At 45.1% G+C, this 16,345-nt stretch overlaps 1 protein-coding gene across 1 annotated transcript in view; it reads right to left on the reverse strand.

Annotated features, from left to right (window-relative positions):
• Positions 1-15,805, reverse strand: part of hgfb (hepatocyte growth factor b) — a 32,498-nt gene extending 16,693 nt beyond the window's left edge. The window contains exons 1-7 of the mRNA XM_083763488.1: positions 15,628-15,805; positions 14,123-14,309; positions 12,268-12,380; positions 10,668-10,782; positions 6,558-6,706; positions 4,721-4,841; positions 999-1,117 (exon numbers count right to left, since the gene is read on the reverse strand). Coding sequence (XP_083619614.1) covers positions 999-1,117; positions 4,721-4,841; positions 6,558-6,706; positions 10,668-10,782; positions 12,268-12,380; positions 14,123-14,309; positions 15,628-15,676 — 853 coding nt within the window. The 5' untranslated portion in view covers positions 15,677-15,805. The remainder of the gene's footprint in view (positions 1-998; positions 1,118-4,720; positions 4,842-6,557; positions 6,707-10,667; positions 10,783-12,267; positions 12,381-14,122; positions 14,310-15,627) is intronic.
• Positions 15,806-16,345: the final 540 nt, after the last annotated feature.

Here is a 16,345-nt window from a genome sequence, read left to right on the forward strand (position 1 = left end):
CCCTCGGCAGAATGTACACCGCACGTATGGAGCAGCGTAGAACAATAAACACCCAAGCTCATAGTGCAGAAGGAAAATAAACCTTCTGCCTATTAGGGGAGACACAACCAGTGCGTGCGTGCGTGCGTGCGTGCGTGCGTGCGTGTGCATCTGTGTGCGTGTGCATGCTTTGCTATACTTCTGAGAAACTAATTTTAATAGAATTTTACAAATCAACTTTGTGACATCATTCTGATTCCTGGTCCTCACAAGAACAATGGTAATTTTAAAGCAATGCTTTTTAGAGTTGGGTTTTAGGGATAGATTTAGGATTGGGCATTATAGGGGTGGTGGTTGCTCAGGGGTAGAGTGGCTGGATGGTATCTGCAAGGTTGCCAGTTCGAACCCGAGCTCCCCCAGAGTTAGTGTCGAAGTGTCCTTGAGCAAGACACCGAACCCCTAATTTCTCCTGATGTGCTGGTTGGTGCCTTGCATGGTTTCTGCTGCCATCGGTGTATGAATGTGTGTGTGAATGGGTGAATGTAATGCACAATCTATGTCACAATGCACAATCTATGCCTTGGATAAAGGCGCTATATAAATGCACCATTTACCAACTTGCAGTATGGTGAATATGGGCTCGGCCCAGCTACTTTTGTTTGTTTTGAATTGTTGTGTTTGTTGTACATGACTGATGATGTATCCGGTCAGATGAGTCGGTCAGTCAGATATTTCTGTTCTATGATGGATCACTGCGATCACCTGATTCTGAATACATCTGTGTGTGATGATGTTCCATGCAGGTGTGCAATATCACGTACTAATCAGGCAAGCCGTACTAATGCGCACGCACATGCACATGCACACACACACACACACACACACACACACACGCGCGCGCACATGCACGCACGCAGGCACACACACACACACACACACACACACACACACACACACACACACACACACACACACACACACACACACACACACACACACACACACACACACACACTTACCACAGACTTTAATGTTGCAGTACTCCCAGGGTGTGTGTGGGTCGGTGGTGTAGCACCAGGGCCTGGGTCGTCCATCAGGGTTCCTACAGTAGTTATCGTCCAGACCTTTGTCAGGGTACCTGACAAATACAGAATAAGTTCATAATTATGGATACGTTTTTACATTCCCAGATTCTAACCAGGGGGTGTACTTGTACATCATGTCCAGGGGGTGTACTTGTACATCATGTCCAGGGGGTGTACTTCTAGAGCATGTCCGGGGTGTGCACTTCAAGCACCACAATCAAGCTGCCTCATGCTATACAAAAACAGGAGATAGGCTCCTGCCTATGGGCATCATGGCTCGACAAGGCTTACTTACTTACTTAGATTGAGACGAACGCTCAGAATGTTCCTATGATGAGACAGGGTTAAGTCTGGTTCTTATCTGCCAAATCACTCCACCTCAGAGTAACAGATCAATAGAAGTCTTCAATAACTTTCAGCACAGAATCAATCCGGTTATTTCTTGAATATGTTCCACACTGGCCCCACTAAATATTTCCCAGAGTCAGTCGACAGCTTTAAAAAGAACATAACAAATTTAATTTCCCGAATAACTCCCCGTCAGCAGCAGCGGAGCAACGGCGGGGCGATAATTCAACTCGTTGCATGCGGCGTCGTGTGAATTACAAATCGAAATTCCACTTTCACTACATCTGCAAGTCTACAGGGTGCTCTGGGGAGCTGAGAAGACGATAGGCTGTGCCATTACAGGTGTCCTAAGTCTCTCCCCAGGCCGTCATCCCTTCTGGCCGGCAGGCTGCAGGCTCTCTGTGGAGGAGGACCCCCTTTCATTACATTAGTCTAACGGGGAGCCTGGGACCTCATTTACACAAATACTGGGATGATTAAGGACGTGTTAACGAGTCAGCACTAATCCATACCACCTGCCGGACTGGACAGACAAGATGACAGACAGACATCATTTACATTTAGATAGAGACAGACACTCAGGCACACATGCACACTCAGGCACACACACACACACGCACACACGCACGCACGCACGCACACACACACACACACACACTTGCAAACACATGCATTCTTTCAAACATCCATGAAGTGAACACCCACATCCTGACACAAGCGTGATAGTATGACGTACATTTTCCCTGCATTGTCAAGGTGCGTTTTAAAAACAAACATTGAACTAAAAAAAAAACATTAAACCTGTATATAGGAGGGGCTAGCGCCCCTCAAAAATCACGAATGGCTTTCTAATACAGTAAATTAATAATACTAGACCGGTGCCCGGCTGTAGAGTCGGTAACGATGGATGCCCTACCCGTTCCACCCATCTGTCTGTGTCGCTTTTATGCCCATATATGGAGATTTCTGTATATGACGTCTCTCTGTGTCCCTTTATTCCTATATATGGAGTTCTGTGTCGGGCATGCCCAAATATGAAGTGTTGTGATGTCAGAACAGGCCAGCTCCATATATGGAGATATAGGGGTGATCAGGTCCAGACCCCGGGCAGAGGCATTTGTGCTGATTCTGGACAACCGGCTATCTGACGGACTCGACACCGGGCACTGCACTGCACTGTGGTGGTGTGGAACGCGTGTGTCGAATTTGATGTCGTGTTCTGGAGTTATGTGAATTACAGACGTACACACGTGCGTACATATACGTACAGAGACTGAATTTATAGATAGATGGCTGTGATTAAATTTACAATTTACAATTTAGGCATTTAGCAGACGCTCTTAATCCAGAGCGACTTACATTTAGGCAAGAACAAAAGCATGGGAATACATCACATAAAAGCATTTATCATGAAACATGCGTAAGCTAAGAAGGTAACAGTGGAATATCTATATGATGAAACTATACATACACTATACATAATAAACTATACATATTCACTACTATGCTATACATATGTACTATGGCGTGCTATGACTATATACAATACAATTATAGTGCTGTCTACATAACATGCTATAAGTCTAAGTCAAATGCTATCTAAGCCAACAGAAATTCTATCTAAGGGGTTAGGGTAAGTGCTATGGGCCATGATGGAGTCTGAAAAGGTGGGTTTTCAGGCTACGGCGGAAGATTGGGAGTGATGCTGCAGTTCTGACTGCAATGGGAAGTGCATTCCACAGTTTTGGAGCCAGAAGGGAGAAGAGTTTGGGACGTGTGGAGCGTTGTCCCGGCGTTTTTAGTGAGGGTACTTCCAGTTTCCCTGCGTTGGCTGATCTGAGTGCGCGGGAGGGTTTGTAGGGTTCAATCATACTTGTAAGATATGGGGGAGCCATACCTTTGGTTGCTTTGAATGCCAGCATCAGAGTTTTGTATTCTGTGCGGGCAGCGACCGGGAGCCAGTGGAGGGAGCGGAGCAGGGGGGAGACATGTGAGAATTTTGGCTGGTTGAAGACCAAGCGAGCTGCTGCATTTTGGATCAGCTGGAGAGGCTTAAGTGCACATGCTGGTAGGCCAGTAAGGAGGGAGTTACAATAGTCGAGTTTTGACAAGACTGTTGTCTGGATTAGGAGCTGGGCTGATTCCTGGGTGAGGAACGGTCTAATTCGTCGTATGTTATAGAGTGTGAACCTACATGATCGAGTGACAGCTGTGATGTGAGCTTTGAACGAGAGCTGACTGTCCAGGACAACACCAAGATTCCTGGCTGTTGGGACAGACGTTACCAGGGCGTTGTCTACGGAAATAGTTAGCTCCTGCATAGGGCAGGACTTAGCTGGGAAGAAGAGAAGCTCAGTCTTGTCTGGGTTCAGCTTGAGGTGGTTGGAGGACATCCACTGTGATATGTCAGCCAGGCATGCAGTGATGCGCTCTTCCACCTGAGTGGCAGAGGGGGGGAAGGATAGGAACAGTTGTGTGTCATCGGCGTAGCAGTGATAGGATATATTGTGAGCAGAGATGATAGTGCCAAGGGATTTAGTGTACAGTGAGAAAAGGAGGGGACCAAGTACAGATCCCTGTGGGACCCCAGTTTGGAGGGTTCGGGGGGATGATAGCAGACCTTTCCAGGAAACCTGGTAGGTCCGATCGGTGAGGTAGGAGGAGAACCACTTTAGTGCCGTTCCACCGATGCCTAGCTCCGCTAGGGTTTCTAGGAGCAGCTGGTGGTTCACTGTGTCAAATGCTGCTGATAGGTCTAGGAGAATCAGTACTGCAGAGTGGGAAGCAGCACCCACTTATCTCACTGTAGGGGTGAAAATACAGCACTGATTTCCCATTGACTGAGAGCTCAGAGCTATTTAGTGTCATTAAGCCAAAAAAGAAGCATTCTTCTCGAGTGGCGCAGCTACTAAAACACACACATTACACACTGCATTCTGAATGGAAGTCCTCATGCAGGGGCAAGGCACGCCGACCCGGTCCAAATCACCCCCACCACTTGAAGGAGTAACGTGAACTCACCACAAATATACAAAAAGAAGATTTACCACCTCATACGGCCGTAGGAGAATGAAGCTAGGAATTGATCGTTATACGGTATTCTCATTAGAATGCATCACATTACATACAGTATCACAGTAAGCCTGTGTGGGCTTATTACAAGTGATGGAGTGGGCATGTGTGCAAGTATGCTTGTGGGGTGTGTGTGTGTGTGTGTGTGTGTGTGTGTGTGTGTGTGTGTGTGTGTGTGTGTGTGTGTGTGTGTGTGTGTGTGTGTGTGTGTGTGTGTGTGTGTGCGTGCGTGCTACCTCTTGGGGTGGTACAGGTGTTTGTGTGGTTCCTCCAGGTCCCAGCGCTGGCATTCCTTTCCACTCTCTGTGTGGTCCAGTGGTCCTCTGTAGTCTACCCCGTTACAGCTCACACACTCCACTGTTACGCACACACACACACACGCACACGCACACGCGCACACACACACACACACACACACACACACACACACACACAAGAGACATTATACTGATTATAGTACCGTACACACACATTCATACACACAAAAACACAGAAATACCACACACACACTGTAAACATAGACACACTCTGACACGTAGACACACAAACAACAGACATGCATAAGCACACCGTGGACACACACAACACAAACATACAAATACACGCAAGCAAACTTCTGCACATTTAACAACATGTTTATGCTAACATGTCAAGTGGCCTTTGTCCGATGCAGATATACGGCTCTCTTTGATGTCCCGACGGTGACATTGGTTGTGTGTTATTATGGCGTGTAGCACGCCGTCTCTGGTAAATAGCGGAGAGAGCATCTAAATTGGAAACAGATGTTTATGACTCTGCCGTTTGGGGGCGTCTATGCGCACGCTCCGCTGCCCTGTGCATGTGTGTGTTTACGTTCCTGTATGTATGTTTCTCATTAAATCCAGTTAATTTCCTGGCACTCGTTTTACGAATGCACCAAATTGTCGAGAGAAAAAATAAGAGAGAAAATATCGGCAGGAGCTCAGCTTGGAGAAAGACGGCGGTTCCCATCCTGTGTTATCAAACCTCTATACTAGCTTTTATCGTGAACATGATACGGCGTCATATCTGCCGAGGTGAGCCGTCCTCTGACAGCTTGAATCATCCCTGATTAGATAACGCCAGTCGCCGTCATCCAGCCTCTTCAGGGAGCCGGCCGGCCTGCTGACAGTAATGTTGTGTGATATAACGTGAGGCCCTGAGCCTCGGGTGGTGGGAAACGAGAGCTCTCTTCCAAAGTGGTTATAGACCTTTGGTAGACGACCCTTTTTGTGTGCATGTGTTCGTGCGTGCGTGCCCATTGGGAGAGCTGAGAGAGAAGGGTTTCTAAGTGAACTAATATGTGCATGCTAACTAACGCCGACTTATTTGGGTTGAAAACCGTTCATGTAGAGAAAGCTGGGAATGATGGAAGGGGAGGGGACAACATAAACTGAAACACACACCTGGAAGCTGCTGCAGCTGGCCTTGGCCGCCACACACACACACACACACACACACACATGCATGCGCACGCACGCACGCACGCATGGACACACACACGTACGCACACAAGCACAGAGCACAGCCAACATCACTTAAAGAGGTCTCCGTAAGGCGCTGTGTGATTGCCTAATTTGCAGCGGCTCATTCCAGGCTATCGAGTCTCAATTGGTGAAGCGATTTGCAAAGTGGTATGGGCACTATTTCAAGATGAGTATCTGCACTGCTCCCAGCAGCCTCCCACACATACAGCACACTACAGTATAGAGAAAGCATGTGTGCATTAGCGTGCTGATATGTATATCATTACTGTCGGGACGAAACCACCTAAGTCCATTTTTGAGGTTTTAGATATTTTTTTGCATACTCTGTGCTATTGAACACCCTTTATATCTGTGTGTTGTTTTGAAAATATTGAACCAAAGAAAGTAGAAAGAATGCTTGGTACAAAACACACCACCAACTTTGATGAGGCAGTATTGCTTTGTTTTCAAAATATAGGGTGTTCTTCATTTCCTGAAAATTTTACATTTTGGAGTTAAGTCATGGTTTCTTCCCGACAGCAGAGATATACTGTGTGTGTGTGTGTGTGCATGCGTGCGTGCGGCTCACCCTCGGAACACTGCGGTACGCCACACGCCTGGTGTCTGAGGTGTGGCTGAGGGTCCGTGGTGAAGCACCAGGGTCCTGCCGTGGAGTTGTCTGGATTGCGGCAGTAATTCTCCCTCAGGTCCTTCTTCCTGTACTTCTTAGACATGAACCTGCACAAAGCACACACAGAGAGAGCGGTATATAGTTAAGCTAAACAGACAAAATAAAATGACGGCTGACAGACCGCCTAGCCAGCAGCAACTCTGCTGTCCAGATTCCAAACCAGCAGCTTCCCAAGGACACAGGTTTTGTTGATCAAAAAAGCGGCAAAAACCCAGCAGCACCCATCTATAATGTGAACAGAGCTGTTGCTGCCTTTGTGCATGACCAGAAGAAAGAAACCACAACATGGGCCTGGGAGTTTAGGACGATTTTGAAACTATTTGAAAGTATTTCAAGTAAGTCAGTCCAAAACATGCACAGCCAATTCCTTAGTTTTCCTGGGACGCTGCAGAGCTGAATAGACTCGTAAACACAGCGATAAATCTCTTGTGTGACTCATATCTCCTCTACGTCAGACGTACTGTACATGTGGCCGGTTTTGCTATTTGTGCTGGATTCTGACAGGACCAGAAATATGTCTGTCAGCTGAGCCAGGTCTGTGTTTGTCTGTCTGTCTGTCTGTGTGTGTGTTGGTGTGTGTGTGCGTGCGTGTGCTTGAATGCCCGTGTCCCTGTGTATACCTGCAGTATAAGTCTCTGTATTTCCCATGGTGAGCTGACCGATAACGCATACAAAGAGCCTGGCTTTAATTAGCTGCCCTGCAAAGACATGCTCACAGCACTGCGATAACGCAGGTTCACTGAAGGTACAAACAGGCACTGCTCTCTTTGATTCACAGGGACGGAGGGACCACGCACTACAAAGCCTTCAAAAAGTCTGTGAAAAAAGGGGCGCACAGGAAGAGATAGTGGGGGAGATGGGTTCTGTCGAGGTGTAAGATGAGGTGTGTGTGTGTGTGTGTGTGTGTGTGTGTGTGTGTGTGTGTGTGTGTGTGTGTGTGTGTGTGTGTGTGTGTGTGTGTGTGTGTGTGTGTGTGTGTGTGTGTGTGTGTGGCTTTTTCATCTACTTCAATGAAATCCTAATACCTGAGGAAGGAGTCGAGTCACGCTGCTTTGATAATGAGATGCAAAGTTTGAGTTAGAGCAAAGTTTGGAGGTGGAAGATTAAATCTCCCCCAACTTCACTATTCAAATCAAATCCAAAATGGTAAAGTCTATTTTGCAACCAATTATCACGCCACAGTGCGATGGGATCAGCATTATCATAAGTCACTTTTAGCCAAATGTCGTTTCAAGACAAGCTTAACACACTTATATGTACGTGTCAAAAATGGTCCATGGTGCCTCTGGAATCAATGTATACTTATAGCACTACAGGTGAGCACTGGAAAAAATAAGCATAGTTGATGCCTGGCCAGTGGACACAGGAGTCTTGTGTAACACGCGGGAATCGAACCCGGGTCTCCCGCATGGGAACGCCAACATCTTAACCACTAATCCAAAGGGATATCCCTAATACTTGGGCGAGATATTAGACTTTTAGGCCATCAGGCTGAAGTTGTGAGCCACTGCGCTACACTTGCACCTATAGCTACTGCTAAAATCGGTCAGCTGATTTTATCAATCAGCCAAGCTTCATTACGCCAAGCTTCATTACGTCACACTTTCATAATCAAAGATGGGCAGTATTTGAAATACATGTATTTGAAATACGTATTTGAAATACGTATTTGAAATACTTTTTTGTATTTTGTAATTTGTATTTCGCTGGGATGGAAGAAATTAAATGTATTTTATATCTATCATTCTTAATAATCTTCAATGTATTAGACATTCTGACAGGTCATTAATTTAATATTTGGGAATCAATTATGAATTTACTACTCATTATACACATGTTCATGAAAATGTATTTTCATGTATTTTCAAAATACAAAATACGTATTTGTATCTCAAATACATTTCTCAGACCAGTATTTGTATTTTGTATTTAGATACATTTTTTTGACCCAGTATTTGTATTTTGTAACAAAATACATTTTCATTTTGCCAATCATACTCCAATCTTAACAGAGAGGTTCCTATAAAATATGACTCTGCATTCACTAGTGCTCTGCTTGTCTTGCTGCCTCCTTGGCATCCGCTGATGCTCAACTGCCTCCTCCACCCCAGCCTCCACCTTTTGATCAGAGTCTGGCATATAGGCTCAAATACTTGTGATTTTGTCTGCTGATTCAAGCTAAATATGTCAATGTATTGCTTATGTATTGCTATTGTATCCCTATAGGTTTTTGCAAGAGCAGAGACTTTAACGGCAAGTTTAACTGTATTCCATTTGTTGCAATAAATGGTTAATCTACTTTGACGTGAGTGTTTCTGACTGAACATGAAATAGCTGAAAAACACAGAATAACTGCAGGGGGCCTTTAAGGGCTGCATTCCCTCCAGGACATCAACCTGTGGGTCAGGAAGTAAACGTGGGTGACAGATTATCTTTCCAGGGTCACGCACAAAGAACAACTTTGAACAGCTGAACATTGTACCCATTAACTACTTGAACCCCAGCATCCACATTCCGGCGGGAACATTCGCCGAAAATAACCGATCCCAGCGCGTCTCGTGCTCTCGTGTGCTCTGTGTGTTGCGGCTCTGTGTGTTGCGGCTATTTGTGTCGAAAATAATTGGTGTAGACCGGAAAAGAAAACGGGTTCCAACTATACAGAGCCAACATACGGCCAGTTTAGAGTGTTTAGGTGGTTCATGTACACTTATACAGGTTCCTGACACGTGTTTCAGGTCCCAGGACAAAACAGTTGACAGTCTCTGTATTACCACAGTGGCTCAAGAAGCTATTGTGCGGCCAGGCACAATCCATGATCTCAAAGACATTTTTGGGGCTTTTTTGATAGATATACAGTAGCTTGACAGGAAACGGGGAGAGAGATGGGGGAAAAGACACACAGCAAAGGGACTCACTCAACCCGCTAAAATGGACCAGACAGGATCCTTTATCCTACTAATACATTGCTGTTTACCTTCAGATTCATCTTAAATCCTCTTAGTTTCTGTGACCTCTTTCTCCTTCTCTAAATAGATTCTAAAGGTATTAAGTATATGGATGCGTTTTGGCAAGTTATCAGGGAATTTGATCGGGGAACATGTTCAGTGCTTAAGCTAAATTGTGCATTAGACATGATTCTAATCCTACACACACACACACACACACACACACACACACACACACACACACACACACACACATGCACGCAAACATTTCCTACACCTAGATAAACAGTAAGGCCGCAGCAGGAAATGATCTGTGACTCTGTTAAGCGTTACAATGAGGTCAGAGCATATCGTTTCTGATGAATGACTGCTCCCGGGAGTCTAATCAGGCCCTAATATATCACTCACACATGCGCGCGCACACACACACACACACACACGCGCAAGTGTGCACACATGTGCGTGCACATGCGCTGACTATAGTAGTAATAGCTACTTGCTAATTGCATTGCTAACACATTGACCTGTGCTTACAGTAACCATCAATGAACATGACTGCGCTAACAGTGTTAAAATTATTCTGCAGCTGAGGAGGTTTGCTGCAGGACAATGAGTCAAACTCAACACAACAGCTTTCACATCGTTCCCAGGGACTTGGAGAGGTTAGTAATGTCTCATACATCCCATACAGTAATTCCACACGTTTTAAAATATAAGGGAATAATAAGGGAAACAATTGTGTCCACATGCACGTTTTGGATACCTCTTCTTATATTAGGAGAGATGTACAATATATGCCTTACCCCTTATGCCGAAACTTTTTTGGGGGGCATATATACACTACTATATTTTCTAAATAGTGAAAATAGCCCAGCTACATTGACACATTGCAAGTGTGTAGATCTTCCATTTGAACTATTTTTTTATGTTTTTCAACATAGCAAAACGTGCCTAAAAGTTAAGGTTTAGGCATGAGGGGTAGTAAGGGGCGTGCGCGATAGGGCCCTCGAGTATAGGTTGTGCTTCGCACGGGATGGCAGTAAAAATGACATAAGGGTCTTACTTGTGTTCATGAGGAATAGTCGAGGCCCAGGCTTGGCAGAGGATCGCACTCACTGTTGCTGTTCTCCGGCCCCTGTAGCTCTGACCTGTACCTACGATACACTCCCTCACATAGTCTGTAGGGGGAGAGAGAGAGAGAGAGAGAGAGAGAGAGAGAAAGAGAGAGAGAGAGCAACAATGTGCAAACAGTAAACACAGCAGTAAGATTTGTGAGCTGCTGTGACAGGAGAAGAATGTCAAATGGAATACAACCACCTGAAGGAATACAAATCATTGTGTGTACACTGTTTATCCCCTACACTGTTTACAGCACATGTCCTCGGTACATAGAAATACTGTTCATATAAACAGAGCAACTAACTTTGATTCAATTACATTTTAATACATTTCTGCTATACTTTCGCAAATGTTTTTATACTAAGTGAATGCAAAACCATTGAAATTCTGCTGTCAACTTTCAAAAGTATAAAGCTAACGTCTCCTATGTAAAACTATCTCTGACAAAATGAACAATCTTTTTGTATAGTTTCACAAGATAGTATTACTCAATGTGTTAATGTAACACTAATGTAGTGTATTGTTACTTCCATTTATAATTACTATCTGTCACTGAATTTATCTGAGAGAAGAGAGAAGTGAGATTTCGAGAACGGGAGATCAGCCAACTGTTGTGTTTGAACTGATTTAGAAAGCAGAGAGTTGGAGATGTTCACTTATACAGTATGAATCTTAGCTTAACAAGGACTTTGTCTTTGCCAGAATCCAACGTCTGTTTTCCTAATCTTCAGCAAAATATTTGGAACAAAGTGAAGAAATGAAAGAAGTCAGCCACACGGCACAGCGTGCATGTTTTGCATTGTGAACAGCCTGTCAACAGATCTAGGGCCGAGGGCTGGATTTCCATAGTTTACACAAACACTAGATAATGACACAAAATTGACCGTAATCTATGGCTGTGCTGTAAACATTACATTACATGAGTCGGACAACTCTGTCATTATGATTTTAACCAACCCTGTGAAGAGTTCTAATCGTTTCTCTTCTATGACTTGGAGACAGACTGTGAGCATATTCTTTATGGTTTTCATTTATCATTATCATTGTTATCATCGTTATTTTGTATGTGTTATGGACCCTGAGTCTGAAATAAAGATTGAATTATATCTTGTGTGCGCGCGTGCACAGTGTGCGTGCGTGCGTGCGTCCGTGTGTGTGTTTGGATCAAAAAGGAAGCACGCACATCTCAGAACACTACAGGTGCTGCACAAAAAAATACGTACAATGAGAAAGGGTTGTCCGCACACTGTATATCAGCTCACAGGAAACTTTTATTGAGTAATAAATGTTTCCTTGGAGCTGATATACAGTGTGTGGACAACCCTTCTTTCTCATTGTGTGTGTGTTTATCTCTCTCTCTCTCTCTCTCTCTCTCTCTCTCTCTCTCCAGTATTCTGGAACTGTAGATGCATACGGTATGTAAATATTGTGAAATTGTGGCGTTTGGGATGAAATAATTGAACAGCAGAAAATAATCAAGACTATAATTGCAGCTATAAGATAGTGTAGGAGAATTAAGTGTAGAGGAGACCGCTATAGGGCACCTTTCTTTTGATACAGCTGGTAGTTGAAGTCCTGCTGACTCTGGGTTCCAGGTGAGCTCCTGTCAAAGGACATCCAGTGGCACTTTCTGCTTTTATGATCGTACAGGAACGCTCTGGAGAGAGAGAGAGAGAGAGAGAGAGAGAGAGAGAGAGAGAGAGAGAGAGAGGGTGAGAGAGAGATACACTGTTACCCACACACTGGGTCGAGAATGGGACATGTGTGCGTGTGCATGTGCGTGTTTTGCATTCATCATATACTGGATTTTTGGTTTACAGTGCATTTCAAGATTGCATATTCAGTAAATAACAGATTGAAAACTATAGCAAAGACATGCAAACAGAAAAGGAAAGGAAAAGAGACAAAACAGCATGCACCACCATTCCGAAAAATACATTTCGGAATGGTGATGTTTCAGAATGGTGGGCTTTTGGAATGGTGATGTTTCAGAATGGTGGGGTTTCGGAATGGTGGGCTTTCGGATTATTATTTTTTTGACACAGTATGCATATAGGACCACTCCACATGACGTACCTGACACAGTATGCATATAGGACCACTCCACATGACGTACCTGACACAGTATGCATATAGGACCAGTACACATGACGTACCAGTATGCATATAGGACCAGTACACATGACGTACCTGACACAGTATGCATATAGGACCACTCCACATGACGTACCTGACACAGTATGCATATAGGACCAGTACACATGACGTAGCTGACACAGTATGCATATAGGACCACTCCACATGACGTACCTGACACAGTATGCATATAGGACCAGTACACATGACGTACCTGACACAGTATGCATATAGGACCACTCCACATGACGTACCTGACACAGTATGCATATAGGACCACTCCACATGACGTACCTGACACAGTATGCATATAGGACCACTCCACATGACGTACCTGCAGACACAGTATGCATATAGGACCAGTACACATGACGTACCTGACACAGTATGCATATAGGACCACTCCACATGACGTACCTGCAGACACAGTATGCATATAGGACCAGTACACATGACGTACCTGACACAGTATGCATATAGGACCAGTACACATGACGTACCAGTATGCATATAGGACCAGTACACATGACGTACCAGTATGCATATAGGACCAGTACACATGACGTACCAGTATGCATATAGGACCAGTACACATGACGTACCTGATGGCGCACAGTATGCATATAGGACAACACCACATGACGTACCTGCAGACACAGTATGCATATAGGACCACTCCACATGACGTACCTGACACAGTATGCATATAGGACCAGTACACAGTACACAGTATGCATATAGGACCAGTACACAGTACACAGTATGCATATAGGACCAGTACACAGTATGCATATAGGACCAGTACACAGTACACAGTATGCATATAGGACCAGTACACAGTATGCATATAGGACCAGTACACAGTATGCATATAGGACCAGTACACAGTATGCATATAGGACCACTCCACATGACGTACCTGCAGACATATAGGACCACTCGTACCTGCAGACATATAGGACCACTCGTACCTGCAGACATATAGGACCACTCGTACCTGCAGACATATAGGACCACTCCACATGACGTACCTGCAGACATATAGGACCACTCGTACCTGCAGACATATAGGACCACTCCACATGACGTACCTGCAGACATATAGGACCACTCGTACCTGCAGACATATAGGACCACTCGTACCTGCAGACATATAGGACCACTCCACATGACGTACCTGCAGACATATAGGACCACTCGTACCTGCAGACATATAGGACCACTCGTACCTGCAGACATATAGGACCACTCCACATGACGTACCTGCAGACAAAAGGGAGCCTCTTGTTGCGGCTGCAGGCTTTGGCGCACTTGGCCATGCTCAGCTTCCTGCTTTTGGTCAGGTGGTGGGAGGGGCCAGGGGACAGGTGGGAGGGGTCATGGGGGGACAGGGCGACCAGTCGTACGCCGTCGACCCTCTGGTAGTCCTGCAGTGCATTCCTCCTGCTCTCTGATAGGCCAGTTAGAAAGAGAAGTTTATAGCAAGCTCGGCAGTGGCTAGAAAAATACATCTTACATGATGCACATCATGCACGCACGCACGCACACACAGTCACACACACACACACACACACACACACACACACACACACACACACACACACACACACACACACACACACACACACACAATAGACACAAGTTAGACATGGACAATGAATGAACCTATTATAAGCAATGAAGCATGATTGACTGTTCTTGTTCTTCAATGGCCTGCAGCTCTCTCTGACAAGCATAACAATGTGTGAATTAGTCTGCTTATTACAGAATCTAATGGGATGCACAGTCATTCATCACTGTCACCTTAGCACCTCTACCAACTATAAAGTCTATAGTTATATAATAGACCACGCACGCACACACGCACACACACACGTAAGAGTGGTGTCTCAGTGTCTCTAATGCTGTCTTTGGCAGGTTCTCTCTGCATCTCTGCAGAGTGCAGACCTTCAGAGGGCAAGCTTTATCCCTCTCCTCCTCCTCCTCCTACTTAATTCAACAGAGACGCTATAAGCAGCTCATGTAGACTGTAGATGCCAAACTAAAAAAAAAAATCCGCAAGGATAAACTTGAGCAATTAAATGCAGGGATCTGAAAAGTTAACAACGCTGTGTGTGTAGGCCTATAGCTTAGTCGTTCGCAGGATGTCCTGTATACCTACCGTGAAAGTATTGCGGAGGATTTGAAAGGGAAAGGTTTTAGTTTACAGTTTCAATGCAGCAATATTTGTTATTTTAGATGCATTAAGACAAGTTATACCTGATGATCCTGCTCAATGAGTTCACCGGCTCGGCAATGTTCGTGCGTGAGTGCGTCGAGAGAGCAACGAGGCGCAAATACCAGACGCACTTTGAAGAATGGATCATTAATGGGTTTTTAATTCGGAGACATTTGGGGGAGCAACATAGGCATAGGATACCCACTTTCACTGAACATTCAGTTAGTTCATCGAATACGTGTTCTCTAATGCGTTAACGCATGCATCTATGCGGTGCTAATCAAAAGGTGCTGGCATGCATAACCATGCGCAAGAGTTGGGATGAAAACCCGTGATACAGTAGCCTAAATAGAAAATAGTTATTGTTAATATGCGCGATAATAATATATGCAGTCGTCAAGAAAGCATGAACCAATTTGAAATACGGCTATATATGCACATGGATATGGGACTACAATGTTATGTAGCATATTCATTCAAAGCGGAGAAGGATCAAACCCAACCGACAAATAAATAGTTGCAACTATAAAATAGTTTTCTCCAAGCTTACCGGAACAAGAGATGACGAAGAGTCCGAAAACAAGCCTGTATATCCACATTGTACGTGGTGCCGGCCCAACAACTGATCAAGGGAAGCTTTAAAGTCCCGTGGATCTGATGTCTGACAATGATGTTCCTTCCACCGAACGCACTGCAAAGATGCGTCTCCTCTGAGAAGCGGACCTCGACTCGACTAGATCTCTCTCTCTCTCTCTCTCTCTCTCTCTCTCTCTCTCTCTCTCTCTCTCTCTCTCTCTCTCTCTCTCTCTTTCTCGCTCAACAACAACCGCGTTACCGCGCAGTGCCGTCCCACTCTCCTTATGTTTTTATTTTTCTTGAAAGGACAACCTCTACGCAGGCAGCAGTAAAAGATATTGGTATTATTATAAGCACTTGGCAGCGCGGGGGGGGGGGGGGGGGGGGGGAAGGGCCCGGGGGATAGCCTAATTGTTTGTTTATACCACTTTTCCGTTCTTCCCGTGAAAGCGGGCTGTAAGATAAGAGGTGATGATACAGGACGGGGGAGGGGAGGGGGGGGGGGGGGGTTGCTGGCTCATCCCAGTCCGTCTCCAGCGTGGTGTCATGTCTATTTCCAGCGATGTCAGGATGAGATAGTGCGTGACACTTGTTAGTCAGAGCTGACCTCAGCTTTTTTTCCTAAAGCTAAACATCTCTAGCTGTTCTGTTGAGTAGGCAGTCTACTGAGGAAGCTCTGGATCGGTGTCCTC

This window comes from Protomyctophum parallelum, assembly GCF_964188405.1.
Source record: "Protomyctophum parallelum genome assembly, chromosome: 4".
NCBI lineage: Eukaryota > Metazoa > Chordata > Actinopteri > Myctophiformes > Myctophidae > Protomyctophum > Protomyctophum parallelum.